The 15,084-nt window shown below is 38.8% G+C and overlaps 1 protein-coding gene across 1 annotated transcript; it reads left to right on the top strand.

Annotated features, from left to right (window-relative positions):
* The first annotated feature begins 3,682 nt into the window (after positions 1-3,682).
* LOC146467368 (dynein axonemal light chain 1-like) lies at positions 3,683-14,052 on the top strand. The gene is made up of 10 exons (XM_085126142.1): positions 3,683-3,824; positions 3,892-3,930; positions 6,451-6,560; positions 6,943-6,998; positions 7,627-7,682; positions 8,536-8,625; positions 9,457-9,510; positions 9,932-9,968; positions 12,245-12,331; positions 13,774-14,052. The coding sequence occupies exons 1-10, from the start codon at positions 3,822-3,824 to the stop codon at positions 13,818-13,820; spliced, it is 579 nt and encodes a 192-aa protein (XP_084982268.1). The 5' UTR covers positions 3,683-3,821; the 3' UTR covers positions 13,821-14,052.
* Positions 14,053-15,084: the final 1,032 nt, after the last annotated feature.

The following is a 15,084-nucleotide window of genomic DNA, read 5'->3' as shown; positions in this document are numbered from 1 at the left end:
GCGGCGGTCTGCAAAGAAGTTATTTCAACTCTTGAAACTTCAACTGAACAAGAGTGTTATTATCATCGACTGAGTCTGCCTCATTGCGTTACAGTAGGGCAGACTTTTTGCATTTTAGCAGGCCGCTCCCAGTTAGGTTTCAAAGTTGTATACTTGCTGCATCTTTCACCCGAAAGCCCCTCTGTATGCCTAGAAAGGTTTCAGCTACGGTAATTCAAACATTCATACTGCTTTCTCATAAAATAATATAGTGTTTGGTTGTGCATAGTAGGCCAGGTAGGCTTTTTGTTTTCTTTCGTTGTTGTTCAGTCCCTTTACGCAGTATTACAGTATGGTATTACAGTGATATGTCTCTAGTATGTAAGTAGAGTGAACTGTGCGGACTCAACATACCGTACAATAAAAGTTACAAGTATTAAGGTTTTTTCCACTTAAATGTTCTGCTGCTTGAACAGAGCATCGCAAAAATTAGTTCCCAGCAGAACTTTCAGTCATCTCGAACCGCAAAAATTTCCCGGGGGGGGGGGGGGGGTACTTGGATTAAGTTTTGCTGGGTATGTGCCGCTGGCCTCTCAGAGCCCCTTCCCCATTATAGTCTATTTTGTGGCCAGTTATAGACCCCATCTCAGTCACTTTTTGGGAAAATGTAATTCTCGCGATCCCAACTAAGTCACTTTCTATTTATGCATGTACTTTCAAGAACGGAACGTAACGCGAGGTGATTGTTACATTTAATAAACAGCAACTTTCTAAACTTTTTAACCGAGACCATTTTGAATCCCTACTTAAGAGAATTTTCTGAACCCAAAAATCCGAAAATGTGTTACCCCATTCTAGTAACTCTATTGAAAATGCGACCCCATTCTAGTCAATCCAGTCGTGAAAATGCGACCCCATCCACCGGCACATCCCCATTAGCCTCTTATAAGGAAGTAACCCCCCCCGGGAAAAATTTGTTCCCGCAAACCACAAAAACTCGCCAATCCGCAAAATAAAACTCCCGGAAAATTTTCGTGCTACACGGTAAATCTCAACCATTTTGTTCTGAAATTCTGAAAACAGTGTATGGGTTTCACATATATGATACTTTATTACTCTGTTACCTTGTTACTTAATAAATTGAAACCATTGTTGTCTGTTGCGTTTTTATCATGAACGTTGTGCACGCACAAAGCACTAAAATGACACAAATGAAAGATCCAGAGATAGGGAATTACAGTGGAATCTCGATTATTTGAAATCCTCATTTTTCGAAACGCCAAATTCTTTGAACAAGAAGTTGTTTCCCTTGGATTTACTTTGGGCAGATTTTTACCCTGGTTTTTGGAACTCCCTGTTTTTTAAGCCAAATTCAGTTTCTCCAGGAGGTTTCAAACAACTGGATTCCACTGCATTAACTCTGTAGTGTAACAGTTTTCAAAGTGCTTAAGTGAACCCATTAATTTTCTTCTGGGAGTTAGCCATAGTAAAGAAATGGTTGACCACATAAAGCAAGGTAAAAATCCTTGACTTTGACAAGAATTTGCGCAGAAACCATGAACTCCAGGACAAGTGACAAGGCCAGACGGGAGCAAGTCATGGGTGCATGATTATGATAGTAATTGAAGCAGTGTGAATGTGAAGGGTACATTGAATGTTGTGCTTGTAGCACCAATGATGATGGATCAGAAATCTTTGCCTGGCTGGTGGGCATGTGGTCTAGTGCCATATCCTAATTTTTTTATAGGATATGGTACTAGACCAAAGCTTAGTAGGAAATTCACTGGTTCACTTTTAAGTGCTTAAAAGCACTTAAACATCCACTACAGGGTTACATGGAAGTCTCTGATCCATGTCATTTTTACTTTTTACACTGGTACCTTGTTACTTTGTTACCCTGTTGCTAGGCTAGTTTGTTACCCTCTTTACAAGTTACACTGATAAAATCATTGACATTTCTTTGTATAGTTTAATTGAATCACTCAATCTTCATAGCTTACACTGAGGCGGAATAAAAACAACTAACTCAGAAACATTGCAGTCTTTTCATACGGTATATTATTATTTTTACTTCAACGCAATTTATGATGTCAGAGAAGCTGGACATGATAAATGCCAGTCAAAATTAAATGCCTGTCTCATTACTGTGTTTTCTAGAAAAGTAATGAGCTCAGGTTCTTGTTTATTGAGCAATATAACTTGAGGTTAATTCTAAAGGCCGGGCCAAACGAGAGCCGATAGTAAAAATAGTGGCCGATAGTTGAAACTCTCGCTCTCGTTTGGCACCTAACTATAGGCCACTATCGGCCGCTCTCATCAAGTTTGAACATGCTCAAATTTTTGTCGATAGTCGCCGATAGTTTTGTCTTGTTTGGCACCCCGCTTGATAATTGTCGATAGTTTTGCAACTGGGTTGATGATGCAATGATTTGTCATGCGATTCAACTATTGACAACTATCGCTCTCGTTTAGCCCGGCCTTAAAGGTACATAGTCCAAAAGAAGTGGCTGGGTTTGTTACTAAGCCTGGTATTTTTTTCTCTCAGCTACACTCCTGTTACTGTAAGCCTCTGTGAAAGGAATGCACAACACATTCACAGAAAGGCAACTCTCTTGTTTGAAAATTGCTGAGCTGAAAGTTCTGCAAGCCAGGTAACAGAGAAGTGCAACCATTTATCCTTTGAATAAGTGGACATCCTCTCTCTGTAATATCAAACAGGCACAATTCCCTTCCCATAGGAGAACCCATGCAGAGGTATTCAGCATTTATGGTGTGAAGCTTTGGCAGAATCATTTTCGTGATTGGAAATATTTTGGTATGACCAAAGTCAAGGGTTTCTAAAGAGTCAGATTTTAGTACATATCCAGGAAAGTGCTCCTCACTAATTGGCGGACGAATTGTTATCTTGAAGTACTTTAGATTGGGGAGTGACGATAAGATGGCATCCAAGGCTTCAGGTTGAAGGACGTCTTGAGTTAGAAAGTGTACGTTTAGATATTCCAGACTACGAAGGCTTCCTATAAGCTTTGCGGTGGTGTAGGAAACATCAAGGTAACATCGCAGAAACTTTTAACTGTTCGTACAATTCAATTCTGCACAAAACACCTAAAAACATTCCCAGTCCAAATTACCGCATGAAAACCTTAGCCAGAATTCAATCTTCTTCAAATTTTTCACATTGCAGTTATTAAGAAGGTAAATGAACATGTCCGCTTCGCGAAACATGTTGAGGTCTCAACGTGCTCGAATCTCAGTCAATGTAGCTTTTCTTGCGGACAGAAATATGATGCAAACGACATTCGCATTTAGGCGTTTGGCACCTTTTCACCAAAGAGTACACTCCAGAAATCTTGAAAAGAAAGGTCGATGGAGGTCCATAATGTAGGATTACAGCAAACGTGATAAAACCTCTTGCATACCCTGGAAACGTTACTAAGTTCGTAAGCTGTGAGCCTTCTGAACACAATGACCAAACACTCTTCAGGCAAGTCAAGGATACAAGTTTGAGGTCTCTTGCAGCAATTACTTGAGATATTCTGACTTTCGGAAGAATCTTCTATTGAATCACGACGATAGAGTCTTTTCTTCGTACCCACCATTTTGGTGGAGTGAATTTTGCTCTTTTGACCATGTTTTTCACACTTCACAACCCTGAATTTCGGGACTTACTGAACTGCTCGTCCGCCATGTTTTACTTAGTTATCCAATCAAGTCGCAGTATATTTTGTTTCCCATAGGTCTTAGCGGAGCATTTCCATGGTGATCGCCATCTTGAACTTTATTTGTGGCGAAGTGAAATTGGAGTAAAGTTACGTAAAAAAGTAAACTTCGTTTTGACAGATATGGTAAATATCTCTGAATTCAAAAGGTTTGCTGTTTAAGAGGTTGAGCTAATTTTTGTTTTTGTTTTAGTCCAAGGGAACAACAATCAAGGACGCTTTAGCGCTTTGGGTAAGTGAAACAGTTTGTTGCCATCTGCTTGCATGTGATCATCAAATGATGTTTTAGTTATCACTGTCCAGTTGCAGCTTATTCTTTCTTTCTGTCAAAGCAATCAATTATATCAGATATGTTCAACATCTTTCTTATTGTACGTACTAGTATCCCCAATTAGCTCTAATTCAGCGCTGGAATTTGCACTTGTATGACACTTAAAATTAGATTCGTTCATAATTAATATATTTGGGTATCTTCTTCTTGCAACTTGTTCAGTTAAGATTTGTAACGTTTTTATCTATTCTGTAACGGTTATGCTTATGTTTAATTATGTTTTTGCAAATCATTATGCAATCACAAAGCTCTACCAAATGATAGGGTGAGATCTGTGTTGGTCAGTCTTGAAACCGGTGTATGACATTTGCAGACTGCAGACTGCAGACTGCAGTCCGCAGACCGCAGACTGCAGACTGGCCAGACTGTTAATTGTAAAATAATACACATTGAAACATAAGAATAAAGGTGATGTCATCGTCAATAAAGCAACGTCAAAAAAAATTGGAAATCAGCCTTGGCCTGGGGCCCTGGGTACGAGGTTGATTTTTCCTGCGTAAAGTTACAACAGCCTCTTTCTCAAGTTGTCTTTGGCTGTAAAGGTTATCATTGTATGATAATAACAAGTAGCCGACTAATACTTGTCTATTAAGTAATTCTTCAGCAAAGAAAGTTCGGAATGCGGTGGGATATTGCACAAGAATGTCTAACCCGTTGTTTGTACGGCGCGTGGGAAGCGAATATTGAAACATTAACATCCGATTTGTTTGAGCAATTTGTCTGTGGAATGTTAGAATATACCAGAAATGAACTAAACCCCCCTGGAATACAAATAAATCGTCGGCCGTATTTGTGATGTGGAAGGAATCTAAATACTGTGAATGAGAAACCATGTGTAATAGATGCTATCCGCTCGATCCGCAATTAATAATATGAACACGACTGGCAGAACCATTTCGTGTTAACACGCACCGAAACAATGTTTTTTCGAGAAGGAAATAACATCATTTAAAGGCTCTAGTGGGTAGTTTTAGTATAATTCTTAAAGTGATGCTGATTATTTATGAGTAATGCGCAGTGTGAGAACCAAAATCTTAGAGATTTATTAAGCTTATAATACCTCGCCCCTAAATAAATTATTGCGGTGGTCTGAGAATTTTCGGAAGTATACAGTGTTATGTATACACTTACCACAGAGAAATTACCACTGGTGAAAACAATTTACAGTCTGCAGTCTGCAGTCTGCAGTCTGCGGTCTGCGGTCTGCAGTCTGCAGTCTGCAGTCTGCAAATGTCATACACCGTCCTGAAACTCAGTGTACTGAAACTGTCCTCCAAACCCTAACCCTATTTCAGACCAAAGTATGTATAAGTAATGGGTGAGTAATTTCTGAATTGTACGACACGAAGTCCTATTACCAATTATTGTGCCAATAACAAATGCGAGAATCTCAGTCTTGGAATATTTATTAACGTAAGAAATAGATTCCAAAGCTGGACAGCTTACCTGGTCACAATTTTTTCATTGATTTTGATTGGTTATCATGTGCCACGTAGTGAAATTTCATTGGCTAGTGGGATTTGCTACTTGATTTTCATTGGTTCTTTAACTGTCCGATTTGACCTGTCCGATTGCAAGCTTCTACATGTAGTAATCGGACAGGTCAAATCAGACAGTTTTGGAGTTACATAGCAAAATCAAGCTTTAAATATGGGCTTTTAAGAACCAATCATATTCAAGCATTTTGTTATTGACACAATTAATGTTTTTATGCCATTTTTCTGCCTTGGCTGCAAAACCATACCCGTTCTCAGAAGTGGCCTGTTGGTCTCACTTCAGCCTTCGGACCAAAATCAGTAAAATCTATACCAGCACCTTCAGACCAAAACAGCTGAAAAACCACATCCTTTGGGGTGACATATTAACCTACAAAGGTTATACATGGAAGTACCCCTCCCCTTCTGGCCCTAGTTTTTCAAAGAGCAGAAAACTTAATCCAGTGGATGAATCGCTATCCAGCAGACAAAATGTACTCCAACTAAGAGAAATTTTATCCTGAGTTGTATTTTGCACCTTCTGCAGCTTTCTTGGTTGGTACTAACATGTAGGGCATCCGAACAATAGCCCATTTTACAGTTGGTGACCTTGTTTTGATACAGACCTAGCTGCTTTTGATACGTAGATCATGTTGTTCTTATGCTAACTAGTTTGCATTTACATATCAAAAGCAATTAGGTTTGTATCAAAACAAGGTCTCCCCCAGGCTCGATTCCAATTGAAGGCCAAGTCACTAAACACACAACTGTAAAATGGCCTATAAGGCATGTGACACCTTCTACTCAAGGGGCCACATCTCCTTGCCTTCTTTACTGGTAGTTTAGCTTTTTGTTTATGATTGAGTACATTGGCAACATGCAACTTTAGGGATGCTTTTATTGTACTTCAGAGTCAGATCAATCATCACTTTTGTCTCTGACACAGGAAAAGAAACATGAATGCAAAGCTGCAGAGTCGCAAGAAATCAAGTTGTATGCACAGTATCCTCCAATAGAAAAGATGGATGCCTCCTTGTCCACTTTAACTTGTTGCGAGTGAGTACTCTTCACTCTTCTCTGTTAGAAGTTAGTTATAATAATTTTGCTTGGAATGAGGTGTAATGAATAATGGGGTGACACCTTTTCACTTAATTGCACAGTCCAGTATATTTGTTGACACTGGTCCTCTATTCTAACTGATACTAGTCTTGTGATGTCCTTGTTGGTGTAGTAAACAATCTTGATCCTGAGAAATAACCCCCTAACCTGTGTTTTTTGTAGTGAGTTACAGGATAGCTTAATTGGAACCAAAAAAAAAAAAATTGTTTTTGCGTAAATGTAGTTTCTATATTGCTTGGTTGATCAAAGTTGTACAGTTGTGTGTGTGTGTGTGTTGTATCAATTTTATAACTTAATGCTTGAAATGCTTCTTTTTTAGGAAACTGTCTTTATCCACAAACAGCATTGAAAAAATTGCCAACTTAAATGGCTTGAGTAAGTCCATGGAAACATTGATTCAATGTTTATCTAATACTGCCTTATTTGGCACCTACATGTACGGCATTAACATTTACCAGTAGGCCAGTCCGATCAGGCAGCCTTTTGGGGCAGCCTGCACCATTTGCTGTGTCTTACATGAGTGAGCCAGTGTGCCATCAGGAGTGGGGTGTGAGAGATGGTGAAGTGGGGGATAGAGGATGTTTTGCGGTGTTATGTAGTATCATGGTAAATAAATTTCTCAAATTGTTGCGCTTTGTCTTGGGGCATCATTATTGTCTTCTCAAAAACATGACATACATTTGCCGCTTTTTGTTTCCTACGTTAATCACAGAAAGCCAAAATTAAGAAAATTTCTTCAAAGAATGACCAGAAGTGTTCACTACTTGTTGTGTCTTTTGACAGATAACTGTAAGGAATAAGTTCATAGGTTAATAAACCTGACCCTTCCAGTAGGGACTAAAAATTGAAAACTGGAATGTCTAACTTTCAATTTTAAAAAATAAAATGTTTAACACCGAATATTCTTTAATCTTTTGATTTTAAAAGGCTTTGAGTTTAGTTATGAGTGTGAAAAAATGGTCATTTTCTAAAATCAGTACTGTGTTTGTATCATTTTTCCCAGGGAAGGTTAAAATCTTGTCACTGGGAAGAAATAACATTAAAAACCTCAATGGTTTGGTAAGTATACAATAATATTAGCTTCTAAAGAAGGTTAAAGAGGGGTTAAAGAGTGTCTGTTCCAAATTTACCTGTAATTTAGTTTAGTTTTTGATGTCTCTTACATCCTGTACAAAATAACAAAACAACACTTACAGTAAAACTTACAATAAGTTTTGACAAAAAAGCCTGATGTGTATTTTATCATTTACATCTGTCCACCTTTGAAGTCAAGGTAATTTTCACAATCTAGTCATTTCATTTCAACTGCCACAATCTTGAATTGTTTTTGTTTTTTCCACTGGGATTACAAATTAAATGAATTCTGGTAGTCGAAAGAAAATGATAGCGCTTATGGAAACGACCTTTTTACAATATTGGTAGCTTGTTTGCATACAATGTATTATCTTTAATAGCCACAATGACTAGACTAGACTACAGTGCAATCCAGGTAAAAAAACAAAACAAAAACAACAATGACAACTTTAACTTTTTTGGGTCCTGAAAGCTAATTTTGCAAATGTTTGCCTGCTGTGTAGTGTGCTGTAGTGTTTAATGTATGTGGCGGTGTTTCTCTATTCTAAGGAACAATAATCTGTTAGTTATTTGTAACACATGTAAAGCTGTAATTTGTAGTGGTTAGTTAATAATAATGTTATTGTTATTAATATGTATTTGAAAAAAGGTTAACTGTCAATTAAAAAAAATAAAATAAAATAATAATAATAATAATAATAATAATAATAATAATAATAATAATAATAATAATAATAATAATAATATTAATAATAATAATAATAATAATAATTTTGTTTTCCAGTTAATCTTTTTATTTGAAACAGCCTCATGTAGTTTGCATTCATTCTACCCTTAGGAAGCTGTGGCGGACACACTTGAACAGCTTTGGATATCCTACAATAACATTGAAAAGCTCAAAGGGATTGGTGTACTAAAAAAACTCAAGGTATTTAAACCTGGTTAAAGGAAAATATCAATTTTTTTTAATTGATTGCCATGAATATATAATTAATTGCAATGACCGTTTTGTTTGATTTGATTGAAACGTTTTGCCATGGCCAATTGCTAAAAGTCGGTGAATTGTTGAATGGTTTTCACACTTGATAACAGATGACATTTCTGGGACTGTAGGGTTGTCAGTCTACATGTACTGTAGTTGCAGGTTTGTTTTTGTATAGAATTTTATCATTGGAGCCAAACTTGGCCTGTATGTACATGTGGCCTACCAGGGACATTATATATCATTTTTAAAGTTTATATCCAGATATAGATGCTGAGAAAATTGCTTGTAATAAATGCACAATATCATCTATGTTGCTATGGTAACACAAACCAGAGTATCAATCAAAATTGAAGGGGTGCCTGGAAAAAAGCCCTAAGTGACTTCTGATAAATTGCTAGTTTCTCCTTCCAAATTGCCTTGTATTCCCCTCTGAAACAAAAGGAGAATTTGACCTTACATCAAAAGTCACTTACTTGTAGAACCTTTAATATTCTACACACCTCTTCAATAATTGTTTTAGAAAGTTTGTTTAAATTGTCTAGTAAATGGGTGAAGTAGTCACAGGCTGTTAAGTCTCCTTGTGTTGTGCAGACCTAGAACTATCATAATTCTCTGCATTCTGTTTGCGATGGTGCATTGAAAACGTGGATGCGACTCCTTAACCATTCCAATGAGATAAGAGATGCAGTGAGTGTATAAAGTGTATAGTACATGTAGTAAATATTTGTAAGATCTGTAGAGATTGCAAGTGACTTGTAGATGTTTCTTCCATAGGTTCTATACATGTCAAATAATCAAGTCAAGGCATGGGATGAATTCCAAAAACTGGTTAGATTATTTTGTATTTCTGTTTTGAGTTTTTCTTTTTTGCTTTCCTTGATGTTCCAGATGTTCTCTTATTTGAGCTGTACTTGACAATGTTTAACCCTTTAACCTCTTATATCAAAGAACAAATTCTCCTATCTTGTCCTCATACTTTTCCTATAAAAGTACTGGGAAGAAGTTCTTAAAAATATCAAGAAAATTCACGTGGGTGATCATATCGTTAATTCTCATGACCTCAGAGGTTGAATAAGCATTGATATTAGAAGGAGAAATTTAGGTATGTCATTAAGAAATCTTGTTGTTGCGGGAAAACAGCTTCTAGGATACAGTGTAAAAAAGTGAGGCCCATTAAATCTGTATTCTTCACTTTTGTGTATGTTTTATTTATTGTTTGACAGTGTTTTTCTTTTTCATGTTTTCACAGGCTGATCTACCAGTGTTAGAAGATTTACTCTTTGTTGGTAAGGGTGATTATTCAGTTTGCTCTGGCCAGTTTGGCACATTTTCTGCTAGGGTGATGAGTCTTGTCTTGCAATGTAGATTCAGTAGATTGTCTATTCAGGTTTTAAAACACCTCTCTTTATTTTCATCACTTTATTTGTATTGTGTGACAAGCAATGTTATTGTCAGTTGTAGACTGTCACCATCAATTACTGTCATCGTTGTCATTGTCGTTATCATTATTGGCCATGAACAGCATTCGAAATTTGGCAGCCTGTTATGCAAGCTTTTTGCCTGTCAGCTTACTTAATTTGACCTGAGGTAAATCTATAAACCAACGTTGTTTCTGGTTTCTCTTCTAGCAGAGGGTTTCTTTCTGGCCTGCTTTTTTTTAGCATGCACGAAGTCGTTCGCGTCTGTGGGTAGTTTAGAAGAAGCATTTATTAGTAAAATCATCGCGCTAAAAAGCGAATTGCGGTATTACTACAGTAATTATTAATTAAAAATAATTTAAAATGATTACAAGGTTTATCTATGGGGCTGGGCCTTTCAATTTCAATAAAATAAAGCCGAAATTTACATGTTTAATTTCAAAAACTACTATAATTTTATCCGTAAGATGTGATAAGTTCAAAAACAAAAACAAAAAAATGTGTCATTCAAGGCTGCGAGCGTGAAGGCACATAACAGGAAAGACACTCTTTTTGAAACGTTCAAAGAGCGATGGTCTACCGCTATAACGCAAAGAGCGGCCATGCGTAAATGCCCGAGTCGGTAGGATAGGGTGACAAAGGCGCGATCCGAGCCCCTTAACTTGTCGAATTTTTTCGCGCACAGTGCCTCTCTTCTTGTATGCAATGTCGTACACCTGGAGATTTCGAGGGCTTCATGATAATGGAGCGCAGGATAGATAATGCGAAGTGCACGCTTTTGGACCCTCTTAATTCTGTCTAATAGTTGGTCAGACAGAGATGAATGCCACACCGGGCAGCAATATTCAAGGACAGACCTTATAACTGCAAAAAGAACGCGCAAAAGTTCAAGAGACGGTACCCCACTACGCTTAAGTACGCGCGGGATGTGGAGTCTCTTGGAACCCTTGCTCACCACTTCGTTGACGTGAAGGTCCCATTTAAGATTACTTTGAATAGTGACTCCTAAGACTTTGCTTCGAAAGCCTTGTTGTTTACAGTCAGAGCTGATGGGAGGTGTTCCACGTGGCGACGGAAAACAAACCGCCACCTCTTTGTCCTTCTTAGGGTTTAGCGCCATGCTATTTTTCGCGGTCAACAATAAATTACGTCCAGCTTGATTTGCAAGATGGAATCCCCGCGCGCTCGAGCAATCTCTGAGATAGTCATGTAGTCTACATATTTTCAGTACGACCAGCGCGGGGACGCTAACTTCAGGTCATTTATCACTGATGACAACGAAGAGAATTGGGTCAAGTTTCGTCCCTTGTGGGACCCCGGTGCGAACCGTAAGCAACTGGGACACGCTTTGTCCAAGTTTGACGCACTGTCGTCGATCTGAGAGGAAGCTAGAAATCCATGGGATGATAGAGCGACGTACCCCTAAGTCAATTAGCTTCGTGACGACAATATGGCATGATTGATCCTTTTAAAGGCCTTGCTGAGATCCAGGAAGCAAGTTCTCAAATAGCAACCAGGATTCTCCAGCTAAGACAGCCAGTTATGAATAAGATCGAGTAAACAGTAAGTGGTGGAGGATCCTTTGAGACTTCCAAATTGGTGAGTGTTAATGTACTCACCAACGTCCTTGATCATCCAGGAGACCACGAAGTCTTCCAAGGCTTTGGATAAGATAGGGGAATGGGAGATGGGCCGTATATCGCCTTCGTACTGGGGCTGTTTCACCTTCGGGAGTGGGTGTGATGTTGGAGTCCTTCCATAGAGCCGGCACCTCACCAGAACAAAGAGATGCGTTGAAAATCAACGTTACAGGCTCGGCCAGTTTGTAGGCGAACTCCTTTATAATCCGTGGTGGTATATTATCAGGGCCCGTCGCCTTAGTAGCCTGTACACTCAAAAGCTTCTTACAAACTTCATGGGAATGCACTATAGGCACTTTCTCAGCCGGCCATCAGTTTGAAAACTTGGTGGCTAGGTGGCCACGTTTGATACCCGTCAATGTCAAACTTGCTTTGAATACATGTTGCATTCTCATGCTCAAATTCAACTGATAGGAATATACATGTAGTGGATTACCTTTGATCACGGTCAAATGTGTCTGTAGATACCTGTATGGCACAAAATGATTGAGTGGTTGTTCGCAGGTAACCCACTTGAAGAGAAGCATTCAGCAGAAGGCAACTGGAGAGATGAAGCCATTAAAAGACTGCCTCATCTTAAAAAGCTTGATGGTAAGAGTTTGCTTAGCTTTAATCTGGGCCTGGTCTTGCAGCTTCCTTCAGCTTTGTTACTATTCAGTAAAATATGATATTCATGGGCACACTGAAAGGCTTAAATTTTGACTACGCGGGACAAAAATAATGGTTTATAATTGAACGAACAAGAGTCACAGCGTTGCCCTTTCTGCCGTGACAAAATTGCTTTTCAAACAATTGTATGGAAAACTCTCCTCTCAAGGTCTACTAATGTTGGAGCATTGAAGCTTTCGACTGTTTCTCACAGTCTTCTTCCGCAAATACTGTCTTCGGTGTTGTCACGCGACCCACTTGTATTTAGTCACGTGACAAGTGACATGGAGACAAGTCACGTGACAACACTGAAGACAGTATTTGCGGAAGAAGACTGTGAGAAACAGTCGAAAACTTCAATGCTTCAACATTAGTAGACCTTGAGAGAAGAGTTTTCCAAGATTCTAAGGTCAAGAATGAGCATTCATAGTGCCTCTAATACATTTAAGGTGCGTTCAATTGGCCCTGTTTGTAGCTTGGGAGAGCAGACGCCTATTCAGGCTTCGGCACTCGCAGGCTACGCTATTCCGGAATAGCAATACATACAATGATTACAATTTTTTTTATTGATAGCTAGGAATCCCTCATGAGTTTTTTTTTGAGTTACTGGAACGCAAAATGGCACTTAAATTGTCTTGAGCAGATGAGTCTTCTCAAGTTTACCAGAAAAGAGAATCCGCTTTTTCTCATCCGGAGATACGGTCACACCAACGCGAAGGCTCTTTAAAGCGTAACCAGGCGTGGTAGAAAATGAACTTTTCAGCGTGACAGAGTTTTCCTTCATAGCGTCATCAATAGGCTCGATTTTCGCTGCTCCTTCAGGTCCAGCTTTCCTCCCCGTGGACTCAATTCCCGAACAGCGGCTGGTAATCGAGCCGGAGACAAACGTTTCCTTCGTTGTGTGACACAGCGGGCCCGGGAAGGGGGGGACTCCCATATAAAAGTGACGGAGGTTATCGTCGTACCTTTTAGGGGTTAAAATTCGTGTTTTGGTTCCCCTTAGGGTGCTAAAAACCTAAAATGACTTCTGTCAGAGGTATGGTGGCACCTTTTAGGTTATTGAGCCGAAAAATATGATAGGAAGTAAAGGCCACTCAACTGATTTGGTCGGGGTATTAAAAAAGAAAATTGTTCAGACTACGCCCACAAAACAGAATTCTCTTTTCAAAATTTCCGATTATCACCCTCATCACTTTTTATATGGGAGTCCCCCCCCCCCCCCCCCCCCACCCACCACCGGGACAGCGGGATTACATGGCGTGACAGAATTGCTCTTCATAGCTTGACCAAGCGTGACAAAATTGCCCTTGATAGAGTTACCAAGTCTTTTATTGCGTGAGTCGATGCGGTAAATTTTCGTGACCCGTTTGAATGTTTTTCCTCAGGTATTCCCGTCGTTCGGCAAGAGGAAGAAGAAGAAGAGGAGGGTTGAAAGTGAAAACGCGAGGATCGTCTTGTAAATTCTACACCATTTATAATCTTTGTGAAGGATGAGAACATGTTTATTTTGTAAAGTACATTGTAATCGGGTATAGTTATTTTACTGTACAGGACGCATTCGTTTGGTCTTTGTATAATTTAATCGCATATCATACAAACAGCTTTTAAGTAAGGCGCTGTGTCGTATCGGAAAAGATAAGAAAATAAAGAAATGGTTCGCACTCCTTTTGTTGACGTATCAGGTTACTAAAAGCAGAGACACTGCGGAAAACATTTGGTAAAATGTGGAGAACATCGGGGAGCATTTATGTGTTGACTTTGGTCAAGCGATGTTAAAGCATTCTTGACTATCTTTTACAATCAATAGACCCTTCTCCAAAATGGAGGCCGAAAATTCAAATAAGTTAAAATTAAAAACGTATACCAGCACTAGGAAGAGCACTTTTTACTTCAGCAACCCTGCAAAGTGTCAGCATATCAGGTGTAATATCAGCTGAGAAAATGTAAGTTGAAAAATGAAAAATTTACAGACGTTTGCATGACTGAGGGTATGACGTATACCCCCAGTCATACCAACGTCTGTAAATTTGTCAAATTTCATCTTACATTTCCTAAGCTGATATAACACCTAATATGCTGAATCTTTGCAAGGTTACTAAAGTAAAGGTGCTCTCTCCAGTACTGGTATCAGTTTTTCATTCAGTTCAATTTTAACTCATTCAAATCTGTTGCCGCCATTTTGGAGAAAGGTCTATTGGCAAGTATTACTGCAATACAGCTCCGGACGAACTGATTCAAAATTGCATAATCTGGAAGGAGAAATTTGCTGTTACACGTTTAACCATAATATATATTTGTAGCTATTTTGGCATAAAATAATGCGTTCAAAGAGAATATCTGTTTTGTTTAACATTGATCAGGGTTTTCATTTGAGGCCGGAGGCCGGACGTTTCGTCCTGTCGTTTGCCATTCCACGTACTTTGGGATCAAGTTACCAAACATTTTTGAAAATCAAATAAATTCGCAATGATAAGCCAATGAAAATTCTGTTGTTGCCATTCTCCCTCCCCCTCCCCCTACCCCTACCCGGCAACTAACCATTTTTATTCAGTAATTTACTTTTTAAAGAGAATTTTAGTGAGCGCCAGCATTGCCTAGGAAACTGTTTCCTTGGTTTCAGAAACGCTGGAAATAGCGTTTCTGAGTATTCTATTTTAAAAATTTCCTGGGGGAGCATGCCCCCAGACCCCCCTAGG

The sequence above is a fragment of the Pavona decussata genome, unplaced genomic scaffold, assembly GCF_977016875.1.
Source record: "Pavona decussata unplaced genomic scaffold, jaPavDecu1.1 SCAFFOLD_137, whole genome shotgun sequence".
Classification (NCBI taxonomy): domain Eukaryota; kingdom Metazoa; phylum Cnidaria; class Anthozoa; order Scleractinia; family Agariciidae; genus Pavona; species Pavona decussata.
Note: the sequence above shows the minus strand (reverse complement) of the source record. Positions and strands in the feature narration are given on the sequence as shown.

Excerpts from the sequence above, each read along its gene's own strand:
- LOC146467368 (XM_085126142.1), top strand. Across the intron at positions 6,999-7,626 it reads TGCCAACTTAAATGGCTTGA|GGAAGGTTAAAATCTTGTCA; the intron begins GTAAGTCCATGG and ends CATTTTTCCCAG. Across the intron at positions 12,332-13,773 it reads TCATCTTAAAAAGCTTGATG|GTATTCCCGTCGTTCGGCAA; the intron begins GTAAGAGTTTGC and ends GTTTTTCCTCAG.